Here is a 13,630-nt window from a genome sequence, read left to right as displayed (position 1 = left end):
TCCGCCAACGCGCTTGTTGTGCTGCTCATGTCTACATCAGGTTGGGTCTGGTCTCGCGTCGGGCTTGCTGAAGGTGTGATTGCGGGTTGCATCTCCTCCATTGCTATGAATCAAAGTGCATATGCGTTAGATACGTAGATATCTAACATCTTTGCGAGTAACCTCCCTCGTACGCTTTCCCTCCCTCGATCACGTGAACCCACCTCTCCTCTGACTCTCCCACCCCCTCCAAACCTCTTCAAACATCGCCGTCTCCTCCCCACCACCCCGCGCGGCATCCTTGGCAGCCGCATCCTTCATCCGCCGCACAATCTCCGCCAACGTGCCGACGACGTCCGAGAAGCGGTGCAGGTCGTGCATGAACGCTTGTTGCGTGTCGGAGCTGATGCTGGTGTTCAGCGGGGAAGGTGGGTGAGGGGTGTCTTCCGTGTTGGCGGAGACTGGGGGGATTTTGGTATCGTTTGGCGTGGGATGTGGTGGTGTCCGTCGTCGCCCCGGTTCGGCACCAGCTTTCGCCACCTCGTCGGATCCATCCCCTTCCGCATTCTTCTCCCGTTCACCATTCCCACCATCATCCTCCTCATCACCACCAAACACCTCGTCCCCCTCCCCCTCCTCGCCACCCTCCCAACACCCCCGCGCAGAATTATACGTCATGTGTGCACTCGCGCCCAGCTGAGAAAGCATCACCGACGCGCGTCCGTTCAGGTTGCGGATCGATCGCAGCTTGGACGCCATGGAGGCTGTGGTGGTTGTCGTGGTTGATGTTGCTGTCGTGTGGGCTGCTTTCGGCGTCGCTGGCTTTGGGGTCCCTCCTCCTGGTGTTACGTTGGTCATGCGAGTTTTTGGACGTGGTGTGGCGTCATCCCGCAAACCCACGCTCGGCACACCCCGAAACGATCGCGCGGGAGAAGCAGCAGCAGCCGTGCGGTGCGTATCGTGCAGATGATGCATCTGCAACCGGTCATCGCCGCGATGTTTGGTTGAGTCGAACGCGTCTTCGAGGAAATCGATGTCGGAGGGGTAGCTGCGGGTTGTTTGGAAGGGTTCTTGCAGCTGCTGCTGTTGTTGTTGTGACCGCTGTGGTGAATTCTTCTCATTCGGCCCATCTTCCAGGCGAGCATTGCTTTGGGTGATCCGGTCATGCCGCGAGAGTGAATGGGCGGGCGATTGCCTCTCGCTCCCCCCCAGCCGCGTGCCGCCGTTCCGCCCCCGTTCGTCTCGTAACGGTGTCCCCTGGATATACGACCGCCCAGGCTCCCTATATCCAATCCGCGAGGCACCACGCTCCAAGGTTTGCGGCTCATTGTCACGCGACACCGTGCTTTGCTCCCGCTGTTGCTCTTGTCGCACCCGTTTCAGATCGGCAATGAAGACGTCGCGGGTCGTGTCGGCTTCGTGTGCCGCTTCCTCGTCATCGTCCCGTTGCTCTGCGTCCACATGTTCCGACCGGGGGTCATGTTGCACAGAGGTAGACTCATACCCTGCTCCTCCAAAATCGTCATCAGCGGTGCCTTGTCGATGTAGATCGTGTCCACCACCGAGCTCATCCCCATTCCCGTCCCCATCCCCATCATCAGGGAAGTCAGAGTCTACCTGCGCAGTCGGCAGCTCACCAAACAGCGAATCGAGATATGCGCGCGTCGTGGTCCCGTACTCGATGTCAAACAGGCCCGAGATGGCCGCCTGCGATTGGTGTGCGTTCACAATGTCAGTTTCGTCTATTTGGTCGGTGGGGTGGGCGGTGGTCGTGTTGCCGGCGCTGATGTCTGGTAGAGGGTGGAGCGGCTGTGCGCGCTTTCGTGGCGTTGAGCTAAAAGGGGCGCGGCGGGATGTCGCGATTGCTGCTTTTGCTCCCGTAGCTGTAGCTGAATCTGCTTCAGGCGCAAGACGTGGGGCGGATTGAGGATCGGACTCGTATCCCGACACCCCAAAATCTCGTAACCCGTGCGTGATCTGCTCCACACTCTGCTCATCCCTTTCCAGTTCCAGGTTCAACTCCTCGTCGGCATGGACATCCTCCAAAAAGGTGGGAGACAGCACAGGACTTTCGTCGTTGCGATCGCGATCGTCGTCGTCTGCTGCGACGGTGGATGAGGCGTGGATGTCTCGATGGTTGTTGCGGCCATTGTTGTTGGCCCAGTTGAGGTTCATGCTGGAGAGGTCGAGGTCGCGGGCATGGCGGGCGACGATGTGCATGTCGGAGGTGTCGGGGGTGCTAGTCACAAATCCCGAGTTGTTGCCCTCGGATGTTGTAGGAGCGAGTGAGCGCATGGCTTTCGGACGAGGGTTGAGTGGATTCAATTTGGAACGTGGTGTCCCGCTGCTGGTGGGACTTTTGGGTCGTTGCGGGTATGTACTGGTTTCATGAACCGCTTCCGCCGCCGCCGCCGCACTCCCCGTGCTCACACCACTCCACACGCGCCGCTGCCGCCGCTCCTCCTCGACAATCAGCGTCCCCCCGTGTTGTTGTTGTTGTTGTTGCTGCCCGGCACCAAAATCGAAGTGATTACCACCACTGGCGCCGCCGCGCATGAACAGCCCTTCGAGCTGCAACGGCGAGAACAGATCCTTCATCTGCCCGTTCCCGCGCGCAAGCACCCTTCGCACTGCTGACCCAGGCCCATCTTCATTCGCATCGCCGGTCGCGCCGCGAACACGCATAGTTCCTAACCACGATTCGTCTGGCATCACGACATGGATGCGGTTGTCGTCGTCTTCATCGTTCCCCTCGCCAAACGGGTCGTCGTTTGCATATGGGTCTTGATTGGCATCAACCTCGTCCTTTCGTCCGTAAGACTCGTTACCGCGGTAGAACTGTTGCCGGCCGTCGGCATCACCATCCGTCTGTAACCCCGTGCGATGAGTGTCGCGGTGTGTGCGTTCGTGGCTGTTGAAGTGGGAGTGGTTGTTGTTGGAGTAGCCGTTGTCGTTCCATTCGTCGGACAGTTCGTCCCATTCCCTAATCATCGTCTCGTCTTGCGCGTTAGTCGTACGGGTGATAAGTTCTCTCTCTGCTGGTATCTATGAGGACAGCGGCTGAAACGAGCGAACCGGTCGCAACTTAAGCCAATCGAAGAGGGTCCTGGTCTATTCCAGTTGGTGTGAGATACGAGGAAAAGAAGAGAGGGGTATTATAGGACGTAGGGAAAAGAACACCTCTTTCGAGTGGCCCGTCCGCATCATCCGGACATGTGAGGAGAACGCGTCGCTTGTTCGCTGGGATGCAGTCAGGCGAACTATCGATACATATACAGTACTGTACAGCCGGGACCTAGACCGGTTCGTAAGAAGCTTCCGCCAAGTCGCAACGGCGCTCAGAGTAGCAGGTGAGCCAATCACATTGGAACTTCGAAACGCTGGGTGAATGAGTAGCCTTCGCTGCTGACCACTACGAGCGCTATTAGAACATGCAACACTGACCGAGACTGAAGATTCCAAGGGTGAGTCAGCGGATGAGGACACCGTCGTCGCAGATCCCATAGACGATGAAATGGCGGACAAATTGGAACTCATTGAAGAGCAGATACTACTTGACCATGGCAACCTGCCGATCTCATGCATTGTTTGGGGTGTGAGGTCCGGAAAGCCATTTGTTCTTGTAACAGTGGACCTGCCCCGCGGGATGCCGGTCGAATTGCCCAGAGCAATATCTGGCATCGACATCCTCCTGGATTACGGAACAATGGACCTCTTCCATCCGCAGCAAACATACAGAGCTCAAGCCGGGCATAAGCATCGGAAAAGCAGGGCTGCCAGACACACAACCATCCGCGGGCTCGTCGGGCCCACTATTTACTCACAACGGAGTACTACTGTATATGGTTGCAGGGCACAGTGTGGGGTTAGAGGGGGACCAGCCTTCTGCAACCTGGGTGCTTTGATGAAGTAAGGGAAGTTTCGGAGATAGTGCAGCAGGATCGAGATCTAATAGGAATGATTGATGTCCAGCCTGCCGCAGATTCTTGCGGGTGTCGTTGAACAGTTCTGCTTTGTCGGAACGGCGGAGAATGGAGATTTGCTGGACTATGCCTTCTGCAGAGTCACCCGGAACCCTGCAAACGCAAGCAATACCCCTTATCTCAGACACATCAGGCTTACAAGTTGGAAGACCAGCGTCGGGCGGGAGGACTGGTGGCTATTATCCGAAAAGGTCGGCAGGACCACCTTTCACACTCGAGGGAAACATCAAAGACAGATGGTACGACGCAGCAGGCTCAAGGGGTGCTAAAAGTGCGCGGCTGTGGCAAACCATTTGGTAAGCTGCGCAGGCAGCCCAGTCTGCTACCTCAAGAAGCTGACTGATTCACATTAGCGGCAAGGGGCGACTCTGGAGCGGCGACAGCGGTATGCTGTGGGGGAATCATCAAAGGGCGAGACAGACCATCCTGACGTTGTGACGGCCTTCTGTGATCTACATCGGTTCGATACTGGATCACGCCGAGAAACATTGGAAAATGGCGGTTTGAACTTCTGAATTGACGATTCGCAACCGAAAGTCTTGCGCGCAATGCCCAAAGTTGGACGACCACTGGAGCTGGAAGAGAAAGGACGGGCAAGGCCTACTCTTTAGCCCATTCGGACGCTTGAGGCGGACCGGATGAAAAGCAGCAATCATCACAGTCATCCTAGCCATTGAAGTCGCCTATCTCTTGTCACGGCCGCAGATGTAACCCAGCTCGACCGCCTTAGAAGTTCTTGCGCCATCGAGAGCATACAACGACTTGCATCGGGTTGGCGAGGAGGATCCGGGAGACGTGTTCGTTTCTGGGATGCATGGGAGGAGGGGTTAGTAAATGGCTTGATGAGAGGGAATGACGGTTGTGGACGGGTCAACCGACCGAGGAGATCCCAGCCTTGGCCGTTCGGGACTTGCTTACGCAGAGCGCGGCAAAGCGAGACATTTATGTTGAGTCACGTGGCTCATGCTCTAATTTAATCTTCCGGAAGCAGTTACTGTCAATTGACATTGCAAACTGACAGCATGCGGCCTGTGGATAGTTGAAACACGTTTGGGACTTGTTCCTTGCTTTCTCGCTCCCGCTGCGGGCGTGCAAGGATGCCCAACCAAGCAATACCCCTCACCCCGAACGAACATCCATGTTACGGATTGGTGATGAACCCTCACACGCTTCACACGGCCAAGCATGGGCGTTAGGAGTTTCTACATTGTGCACATAACTGGTCTGGCCACCCAGTGTCATGCTGCGGTGTCCCTCACTCGGAGTCGGAGTCTCCGCCCTTCCGACTATCTTCTCTGCCGCTCGACGTCGGCGAGACGGCGGAAATCTCTCCCCGCAGTCCCTTGCCATTTAAACCATGTTCCACACCCCACTTCCCTCCCTTCAAATTCATTTCAAAACAATACAGAACGATCCAATCTTCCCTGATCCACACAGATAGAATAGAATAACGCGTCAACCATGAAGCTGTCTCTTTCTGTCGCCGGTGCTGCTGCGGTGCTGGCCGTAGCGGCGTCGGCCGCCCCCGCTTCTCTTACCAGGCGTGAAGTTCCTCAGGAGCATTCCCATGATTTGATCGTCAATGCGGTATGCATCTAAGATAACCGAGAATGAAGCGATCCATTTGATCTAATACGTTCTCGTGCCCGCAGGTCCGTCAAATCTTCATCAAAGACACCCAAGGTTTCCCCGACCCAATCTTCGCCCTCCTCGGCAACGCCGCCGCCCTCTCCGCCCTCACCCCCACAACCGTCACCGACAAAGACCCCAACAACCTCCAACTCCACATCGCGGATATCACAATCACCAATTGCAAGAAAACCACCCCGGTTGATCCACTCTGCATCGCCCGCGCAGTCCAGTTCCGCGCCCTTGAACGAAACACCCCCGGTGTGGGCACCAAATCGGGGGCAGCGACGGCTAAACCGGTTAACAAGGAACTGGATGAGATATCCCAGCATCAGGACCCTGCGTCTGATGGAGCGGGGCAGGTGAATAAGGAGGTGGAGATTGCGGTTGCGAGAACGTTGGCGGGGTTGGGCATTGAGAAGGGGATCGCTGTGGGGTTGGCGTTGGAGACTGCGACTTTTGCGGCTGGGAACAGGGCGGATAGTACGGGGAAGGGGAATGTGTGTGATACGAATGGGAGTCTTGATGGGCAGATAAACGTTAAGTTGGGGAAGGATACTGTTGATCCTGTTACTGGAAGGTGAGTTGTTTCACCAGCGAGTGAGTGGTGAGATGTTCTCAAGCGTTGTACTCATCACCTCATTTATCTCTCTCATTCAGTCTGGTGAAGGCGGGGACCATTGATTGTATTACCGCTGCTGATCTGGGACAGGACCCGAACAACCGTTCCAAGCGTGTGCCGGCGACTACCCGTCAACAGCTTCTAGATGCCATCGGTGGCGGAACCAATGGGAATCAGAACCAGAACCAGAACTCGAACACGGGCAACGACACCAAACAGAACCCAAAGCCGAACGAGAACGAAAACAAGAACCAAGGCCAGAACGGACAAGCCCAAACAGTAACCGTCACTGCAACCGTCACCGCAACCGCAACCGTCTGTCCCGCCGCGACCCCCGCCCCATCCGGCCCACAACCCGCCCCAACCCCAGCAGCCCCCGCCCCCGCCAAGATCGATCTCGGCACCTGCACCGACGCCCCCACCATCGCCTTTGGCCCGTCCTTCGACGGCCGCCGCGAAAACTCCTTCCAACCCGTCAACCTTCGCACCTTCACCCACGGCTCCGCCCTCAACATCGATGTCATCGCCAGTTTCATCTGTGACCGCCTCGGTGACAAATGCCAGGCGAAGGAGGCGCAGAGTGTTTGTAAGAGGGTGGCGGCGGAGCTGCAGAAGAGTGGGGATAGAAGTGGGAAGGCTGCGGATGTTTTCAATAGGGCGTTTGGGGTGGTCACGGAGTTTGAGAAGGTCAAGTAGGGCGGTGCAAAATGGGTTCGGGTTAAGGACTTGATGGCGTGTACGTACTGTACATAGTGTATGTCTTATGGAGATATGGATGTTTTGCAGATAGAGCCGAGACAATCTTGTATATATATGGACGTGAATAACGGGGATGTTGAATAGCGGTCGGGTCGGGTTAAGAAACACGGGAAAGGAGTGAACTGTCAAAGTGCCGTCAGTGGGTGGCGCAGCCCTGCTCTCCTCCTCCTCGCTCAGAGCTCCTGTTCCTGTTCCGAAACAAATCCATCGACATACTCCCCACACGCCAAAGAAGTTTGCACAACAGGCGCCACTTACTCACGGCCAGACAGCCGCCAGTGCGTTGCAGATGCATACTTTTCCTCTGACTCGATCGCAGGAAAGGCACGTTTGACAGGTATGCATCAAACTTTGTGCTGTGTGACATCTTGGTACAAGACACTGAAGCCTTTCTTGCCGGAAATCATAGCTAGAGTCAACTCAACTACGCAACCACCAACGATGTACCAACTACTAATGCAATGACCTCACAGGTACAGGAGGTCACGCACGGGTCAGAGGAGACAGGAACAGGTCCTTCAAACCTGGATCTGGAGTACCCGACGCTTCCCGTTTCCTCCTGCGAAACGGACGATATGCTCGGAACACCGTCAACCTGTGGGACACTTTCAGAGACGAGTTCGACAGCGATCTCGGCATGGTGACCCAACGAGCCATGAGGATATCGTTTTTCCATATCTTGACATCAGATGAACGTTTTGGGGGGGCTCTGGAGGAAGGGTCTGGCTTTTCTGGAATCCCTCTCCATCGATCTCGTCCATTAGGCAGCTCCATTGCAATTGTGAGGGGTTGACAGGCGCGGTGGAGCAGTACAGTTACGTGTGCCCTCCGCGAGAAGGCGACATTTCGACCAGTGCCGCCTAGCAACAATCATTCAAGCATGCGTTCGCCTGTCAACCCCTCACAATTGCAATGGAGCTGCCCCGGGAGGGAGGTATTCAAAAACCCGTTAATCTTCAGCTTGGCTTGTGTTTGGTGAGATTCCACGTCCACACCTGATTGATACTCATTTTGGCAACTAGTTTCGGATGGTCCGCTACTTTCGAAAGCTGCTGAGTGATACAGAGCGGACTAAATATCGTGCACGCCAACATCTCATGGAACTGAGGAGGACGCAACAGGCGTTGTCGAAATACTGGAGACCACGAAGCAGTCAAAGGGCGCGGCGTCGACGTCGAATCTCACACTTATAGACCTTGACCGCGCGGAGGAGGAGGCCCTGAAGGAACATGAGCCCGACGTCATCTGCCAGCATCCCGCTCTCAAGTACGTTTCACCGACCTTGGCCCGCGGACGAAATGCCCCAGGTTCAGCGACAGACCGCCCCGGCATCCTGGACTCCTGTCCATCCTGTTCCGTTGCCAACGCGGTAATCACGTGTAGACAATACAAGGACTGGGACTCATTCCGTTGGGCCGCAATCGATGGCAGGCGTTATCTCGCGGGGGCCGGTCAGCACCTGGTAGAAGGATACCAACGACACAAAACAACAGTGGCGTGCTCGGTATTCAGGTCGGGGACAGCATCTCACCGCTTCCCGAGACGGACAGTGGCGTGCTCGTTATTCAGGTTGGGGACAGCATCTCATCGCTTCCCGAGACGGAATCGATATCAGCCAAGGGTTTCCAGGATGGGAGGCACAAACCCCTGACGAGCTGGAATCTGCGGAACCTGCACAAGGCAAAGTGCTTCCCTACCGGCATATGCGCGAAGCAGAATGCACAGACGCCTTCCAATCAGCCGTACACTGCTCTGACTGGGAACGTCACCATCTTCGCCTCGAGGCTCAACACGCGGCCGAACCCGGGCCATTTCCTGGGAGGAGTGGGGGATGGACCAAGTGAGTGAAGACCTTCAGCCATCAAGATGGAGAGGAAGTGCTGCCATCCTTGACTGAGGAGCAAGTAACGCCAAGAACCAGAAACTCTTCTCTCCGGAATATCGGCGAATTCAGGACGATTTCATCCTTTAACCACGTCGGCGCTCCGGCGCTCCGACCGATGACAAGGACGAGGAGAAGGACGACTACGATGAGGCCGTAATGGCCGAGGAGGATGTTGCAGCGCTGTGTGAGGAACCCCAGGAGTGGAAGGCCCTGGCGGGGTACATCCGGGGGCGGCGGGTGACGAGGGGGGGGATTAGGGACCTGGTGAAGCCGCTGTACGATCGCCACCGGGCCTGGCTTGCGCTCGCCGAATCTCGCATGGAGACGCACGGGCGTTACGTGACCGAGGAAGAGGAAGAGGATGAGGAAGAGTTCATCGACGATCCCACCACAACGGCCACAACGTATGAGGGCAGCACCGAGGGTGGGGACACGACGACGGGGAGCGAATTGTTGAGGGAGATTGGGAGCGACGACGAGTGAAGCCTTGAATATTCAGGGAAAAATAGGTGTAAAATAGGTGTAAAATCACTACGACCGGCGTACCGTTCTCAAAACGTACCTACTTTATATATGTAGAGTTTATGGTATTCGATACAAATCAGAATGGGTCAGCGCAATCGTTCTAAAGTCTCAGCAAGCCCAAGGATGCGCCAGGCAGCATCGATACCCTCCTCCGGTAGCTGCAACAACCGTTCGACTCGTTTTGCCAGCTTCTCGTTGATTTGATAATAACCCTAATCCCCAACCCTAATCCCATGACATGTATCCTCGTGAACGGTTAGGGATCGATCTCGCACTCTCGCACTTCAGCGCTCCAGTCATCGGCAGTTCGCACTCTCACACACACACACACACATCACTTTCTTGCAAGCTTCACAATGAGCCCCCAGCAGCAGCAGCAGCAGCAGCAGGGCTCCAAGCCCCGCGTCATCCTGGGGTCGGTTTCCACTTTGTCGTTCTCGCCCCGCTTGCCGTGCTTATCAAAAACTTACCTCCCCCCCCCCCCCCCCCCAACGCTCAATTCACTAGGACGATGACGTTCGGCACGGGGGTTGGAGGCCGTATCAGCGACCAGAAGGAGATACAGCGCATCCTCGATCTCTATGCGTCGCATGGGCACAAGGAGCTTGATACCGCGCGCATGTATTGGTATGAAAGCTCTGGAAAGGCACAGAAGATGTAGCAGCATAAACTCGTGGACTGCGTGAGCTGACCGTTTCCTTACTGATTCTGGCAGCGGTGGAAACACGGAGGAAGTTCTTGGCGAAATGAACGTGCAAAACTCCGCTCACAGCTTCAGCGTGGCTACAAAAGCGTACCCGACGAACGCTGGGGACCACGAGCCTTCCAAGCTCAAAGGTGAGGAGATTTATTCATGATGTATGGGTGAATGTCAACGGACTAAGAAAAGCTACATTTCTCCATCCTGCATATCCTTCCAGCCCAATTCCGCGCATCTCTCAAAGCGCTCAAGACGAAGAAAGTCGACATCTTCTATTTGCACGCGCCCGATCACGCAACCCCGTTTGCCGACACACTCAAAGCCGTGCAGGAGCTTTATGAGGAAGGCACGTTCGGCGAATTGGCTTTGAGCAACTATGCGGCGTGGGAGGTGATGCAGATTTGGTGGATTTGCAAATCGAATGGATACGTTCTGCCCACGCTTTACCAGGGCATGTACAATGCGCTTGTGAGGGATTGCGAGGTGCGTTGAGCTACTTGATACGCGTCAAGGACTATACGCTCGTCGCCCTCGAATCTATACTGACAACTTCATGTGTCTTTCAGAGGGAGCTCTTCCCGTGTTTGCGGGAGCTGGGTATCCGATTCTACGCGTACAACCCGCTCTGTGGAGGCCTGATGTCCGGAAAGTACAAGTTTGAGACCAATCCGGACGAAGGTCGATTTGACCCCAACCACTCTCAGGGTGAGCGATACAGGCAGCGGTACTGGAACAAGGTAGGCACGCTGGGTACGAGAGCGCTATAAGGATCTGCCCCAACTGACATACACACTTGATTAGCTGTACTTTGAAGCCATTGAATCCCTCAAGGCCGTCTGCGAGCAAAACGGACTGACGACCGTCGAGGTTGCGCACAGATGGCTGGCTCGTCACTCCAAGCTCGACTTCAACCTCGGGGACGGTATGCAACCCTTCCTTTCGAACCCTCCTCAGCCGACGAACTTCCTCACCTCACCAACCAATCTTTCCCCTCTACAGGAATCATCATCGGCGCCTCGTCGTATGACCACGCTAAACAGAACCTCGAGGATTGCGCAAAGGGGCCGTTGCCGGAAGCGGTTGTGAAGGCTTTTGACAAGGCGTGGGAGGATACAAAGGTTATCGCTCCCACCTACTTCCGTTGATAGTGTAGCGATTAGCATGTATATACGGCGTAGTGCGTAGTGATAGGATGGGAGTCGACTGGTCTGTCTCGGTTGATCTTAGGAACTTTGTAATCTTTCATGCTAGCGCTCTATATGTAGTCAGAAACGCTTTGACATCTTCGACGTCTGGAGCGAGGTGTCCAAAATGGGCAGGCCGCGCGGGCAGTCTTGACCCCTCCTACCTACCCCGACCTCCACGACGGCGCGCGCGGAGCCGGTTAAGGAGGGAGAGGATAGCGAGGGCGGGGTGCGGGGTGGGGACAGAAACGGCGGAGATATTGGCGACGGCGGCGGGAGCGGCGGAGACAGTGGGGACGGCGAGGACGACGGGCGGGCGAGACGGGAGGCGGATGAGGAGGTGGGGATGGGGGGGAGCAGCCGAGACAGCGGAGGGACCAGCGTGGGTTTATTCTCGTTCACCCACGAGAGGCGCTTCAAACTTTTCGCTCGGACGTCTTCAGAAAATCGGCGTGGTGTCACCGCCGTATGCGGCGCATGTCAAACTCATGGCACTGAGTCGCGCGCTTTGAAGGTAGGAAATACGACTGGGTGCTTATTCGGTATCCCACGGTGATCCCGTCGGAGCGCTTTTTGCCGAATCACAGGAACTAGGTGGAGGTCGAGACCCGGCTGGGACAGTGGTCGGCCACGATCCAAATGCGGCCGAGAGGAATCAATGCACTGCATTGGACACCTACTTGACGGCGTCCTCCGTCACGGTCCCAGCGTCCAACGAAAGGAAGTTCCCTTTCGACGATCCGTGACCAACCCTGGGTCGTCGGAGCCGGGTACGCGAGACGCAACGACTTGTCGCTCCGAATCCAAAAAAGCCAGAATGATCCTGAGGGGGGGTGTGTAGTTCTGATGGCCGGCCGGAAAGGCGCCGTCGGGTTCTACTCTCAAAGCGGGACTTGGTTGGTCGGGCGGTATTTGGGAAGGTTGTTGTGCTATGAACCGGTGTGTCCTTTGCGGCGAGGAGGTGCAAAGGAAGCTGACTGCTTCTGAGGTGACCGGATTATAATCCGCTAGTAAACACATGTGAATCCGAACTGACCAGGGATTGCGATGATGGGGTGCCAGAGTGGTGTATGCAACCCCGATTTTGGAGAAATGGGGACCGCGAACATATTTGCCGACCTCCAGTGTTGCCATGGTCACTTGAAAGCGGATTGCCGACCATGGACTTGTCCAGAGTGTGGGGTTCTGTGTGGCGTTTCTCCGAGCAAAGGTAGCGCTCCTCATCCACCGCCTTCTTTTTCTCCATCTCATCCCTCCCTCTTCTTCTTCATCCTCCTCCGTATCATCATCTTTCTCCATCCTCTTTCCCTCTCCCCTTCCCTCGACTTTGATGTTTTTGTTGTCGTCCGCTCCGGTGAGGTCGATGGCGTTGTTGACGGTCGGTCCGGTGAGGTCGAGCAAGCTACTTGGTTTTATGGCGGGAAGGGGGAGGGGAAGAGACGAGCAAGCATTTTGGGCGGGAGGAACGGGAGAGGCGGCAAGAATAAAAAAAAACTTGAATGACGCAGTCCAGGAAAAGGTGCGTTGTTTACGCCGTGAAGGAGGGTTGGTTACGCCCGGTTCATAAATTCCATACTGTTACGTTCAAAAGTCTTACCTTAACATAGTTCTTTGACTGCGTAGCCAGCGCCTCATCCACTCCGGCGTCGAATTCTTCTTGGGTGTACATGCGCGGGGGGGCCGGGGTGTGGGGCTTGGACGAAGGGCCGAGTGCTCGATGTGGGGAGGGAGAACGGGAGGGAGAGGCGGGCATCTTGGTAACAGGAGAGGAACCAAATGAGTACGCAGCTCTTACAAAACAGGAAAGGTTTTGTCATCTGAATTTTCTGCTCACTGATGAACAGGGGTCCATTTTCTGCCGGCGGAGCGTGCTTCACAATCTGCTTTACACAGCTTGCCTCAAAAAATCGTACGTACAGTACGTGGTGAGAGATTCCGTACAAAAGGGTACGTTCCGTGCCTCCAGGTTACCCTCGAAACATCGTACAGGTCATCGATTACCCCTTGGACACGGGCAGAAATGGTCGAAGAACGAGGGTCATGCCCACATCTCGTGAGCAACACTAGGAACATGTAGCGAGAGCTGAGTTTTCAGCAGTTTTAGCAATTTCAATACCAATCTCTGCATGACTCTACTTAGACAGTGTGGAGGATGATAGCGCTTGGGTGTTGGCAAGGAGACTTACCTGGGCCACGTCGTTACTATTGGAATTGACAGCAAACGCGCTGTCGAAGTGGAAGTTTGTACACAAAGTCACAAACCCCAGTGCGGAGGTCTGTACATGTACTCTGTGCGGAGGAGTACACCCTGTATGTACAGTATGTACTCGATCAACGATAAACAATTTGTCCCAATCCGCACCG

At 55.7% G+C, this 13,630-nt stretch overlaps 6 protein-coding genes across 6 annotated transcripts; 4 read left to right on the top strand and 2 right to left on the bottom strand.

Moving 5' to 3' along the window:
* Positions 1-6: 6 nt before the first annotated feature.
* On the bottom strand, positions 7-3,169 carry EV422DRAFT_349878 (uncharacterized protein). The gene has a single exon (XM_053066542.1). The coding sequence runs from the start codon at positions 2,968-2,970 to the stop codon at positions 190-192; it is 2,781 nt and encodes a 926-aa protein (XP_052920587.1). The 5' UTR covers positions 2,971-3,169; the 3' UTR covers positions 7-189.
* A 129-nt stretch (positions 3,170-3,298) lies between these two features.
* EV422DRAFT_349626 (uncharacterized protein) lies at positions 3,299-4,704 on the top strand. The gene is made up of 3 exons (XM_053066539.1): positions 3,299-3,888; positions 3,952-4,201; positions 4,316-4,704. The coding sequence occupies exons 1-3, from the start codon at positions 3,494-3,496 to the stop codon at positions 4,475-4,477; spliced, it is 807 nt and encodes a 268-aa protein (XP_052920586.1). The 5' UTR covers positions 3,299-3,493; the 3' UTR covers positions 4,478-4,704.
* A 582-nt stretch (positions 4,705-5,286) lies between these two features.
* EV422DRAFT_349639 (uncharacterized protein) lies at positions 5,287-7,092 on the top strand. Its single transcript, XM_053066540.1, has 3 exons — positions 5,287-5,549; positions 5,615-6,171; positions 6,252-7,092. The coding sequence occupies exons 1-3, from the start codon at positions 5,424-5,426 to the stop codon at positions 6,907-6,909; spliced, it is 1,341 nt and encodes a 446-aa protein (XP_052920585.1). The 5' UTR covers positions 5,287-5,423; the 3' UTR covers positions 6,910-7,092.
* Positions 7,093-9,013: 1,921 nt separating this feature from the next.
* EV422DRAFT_572604 (uncharacterized protein) lies at positions 9,014-9,340 on the top strand (the record flags this gene model as incomplete). Its single annotated transcript, XM_053073147.1, has 1 exon — positions 9,014-9,340. One exon carries the CDS (start codon positions 9,014-9,016, stop codon positions 9,338-9,340), a length of 327 nt encoding a protein of 108 aa, XP_052920584.1.
* Positions 9,341-9,738: 398 nt separating this feature from the next.
* EV422DRAFT_572603 (NADP-dependent oxidoreductase domain-containing protein) lies at positions 9,739-11,227 on the top strand (the record flags this gene model as incomplete). Its single annotated transcript, XM_053073146.1, has 7 exons — positions 9,739-9,797; positions 9,890-10,009; positions 10,098-10,219; positions 10,303-10,565; positions 10,649-10,819; positions 10,884-11,004; positions 11,082-11,227. 7 exons carry the CDS (start codon positions 9,739-9,741, stop codon positions 11,225-11,227), a joined length of 1,002 nt encoding a protein of 333 aa, XP_052920583.1.
* A 643-nt stretch (positions 11,228-11,870) lies between these two features.
* EV422DRAFT_349594 (uncharacterized protein) lies at positions 11,871-13,476 on the bottom strand. Its single transcript, XM_053066538.1, has 3 exons — positions 13,101-13,476; positions 12,864-13,019; positions 11,871-12,760 (listed from the first exon to the last, which is right to left on the bottom strand). Exons 1-3 carry the CDS (start codon positions 13,116-13,118, stop codon positions 11,963-11,965), a joined length of 972 nt encoding a protein of 323 aa, XP_052920582.1. The 5' UTR covers positions 13,119-13,476; the 3' UTR covers positions 11,871-11,962.
* Between the last annotated feature and the right edge of the window lie 154 nt (positions 13,477-13,630).

Source organism: Fimicolochytrium jonesii, assembly GCF_025526975.1.
Source record: "Fimicolochytrium jonesii strain JEL569 chromosome Unknown EV422scaffold_49, whole genome shotgun sequence".
Taxonomy (NCBI): domain Eukaryota; kingdom Fungi; phylum Chytridiomycota; class Chytridiomycetes; order Spizellomycetales; family Powellomycetaceae; genus Fimicolochytrium; species Fimicolochytrium jonesii.
Note: the sequence above shows the minus strand (reverse complement) of the source record. Positions and strands in the feature narration are given on the sequence as shown.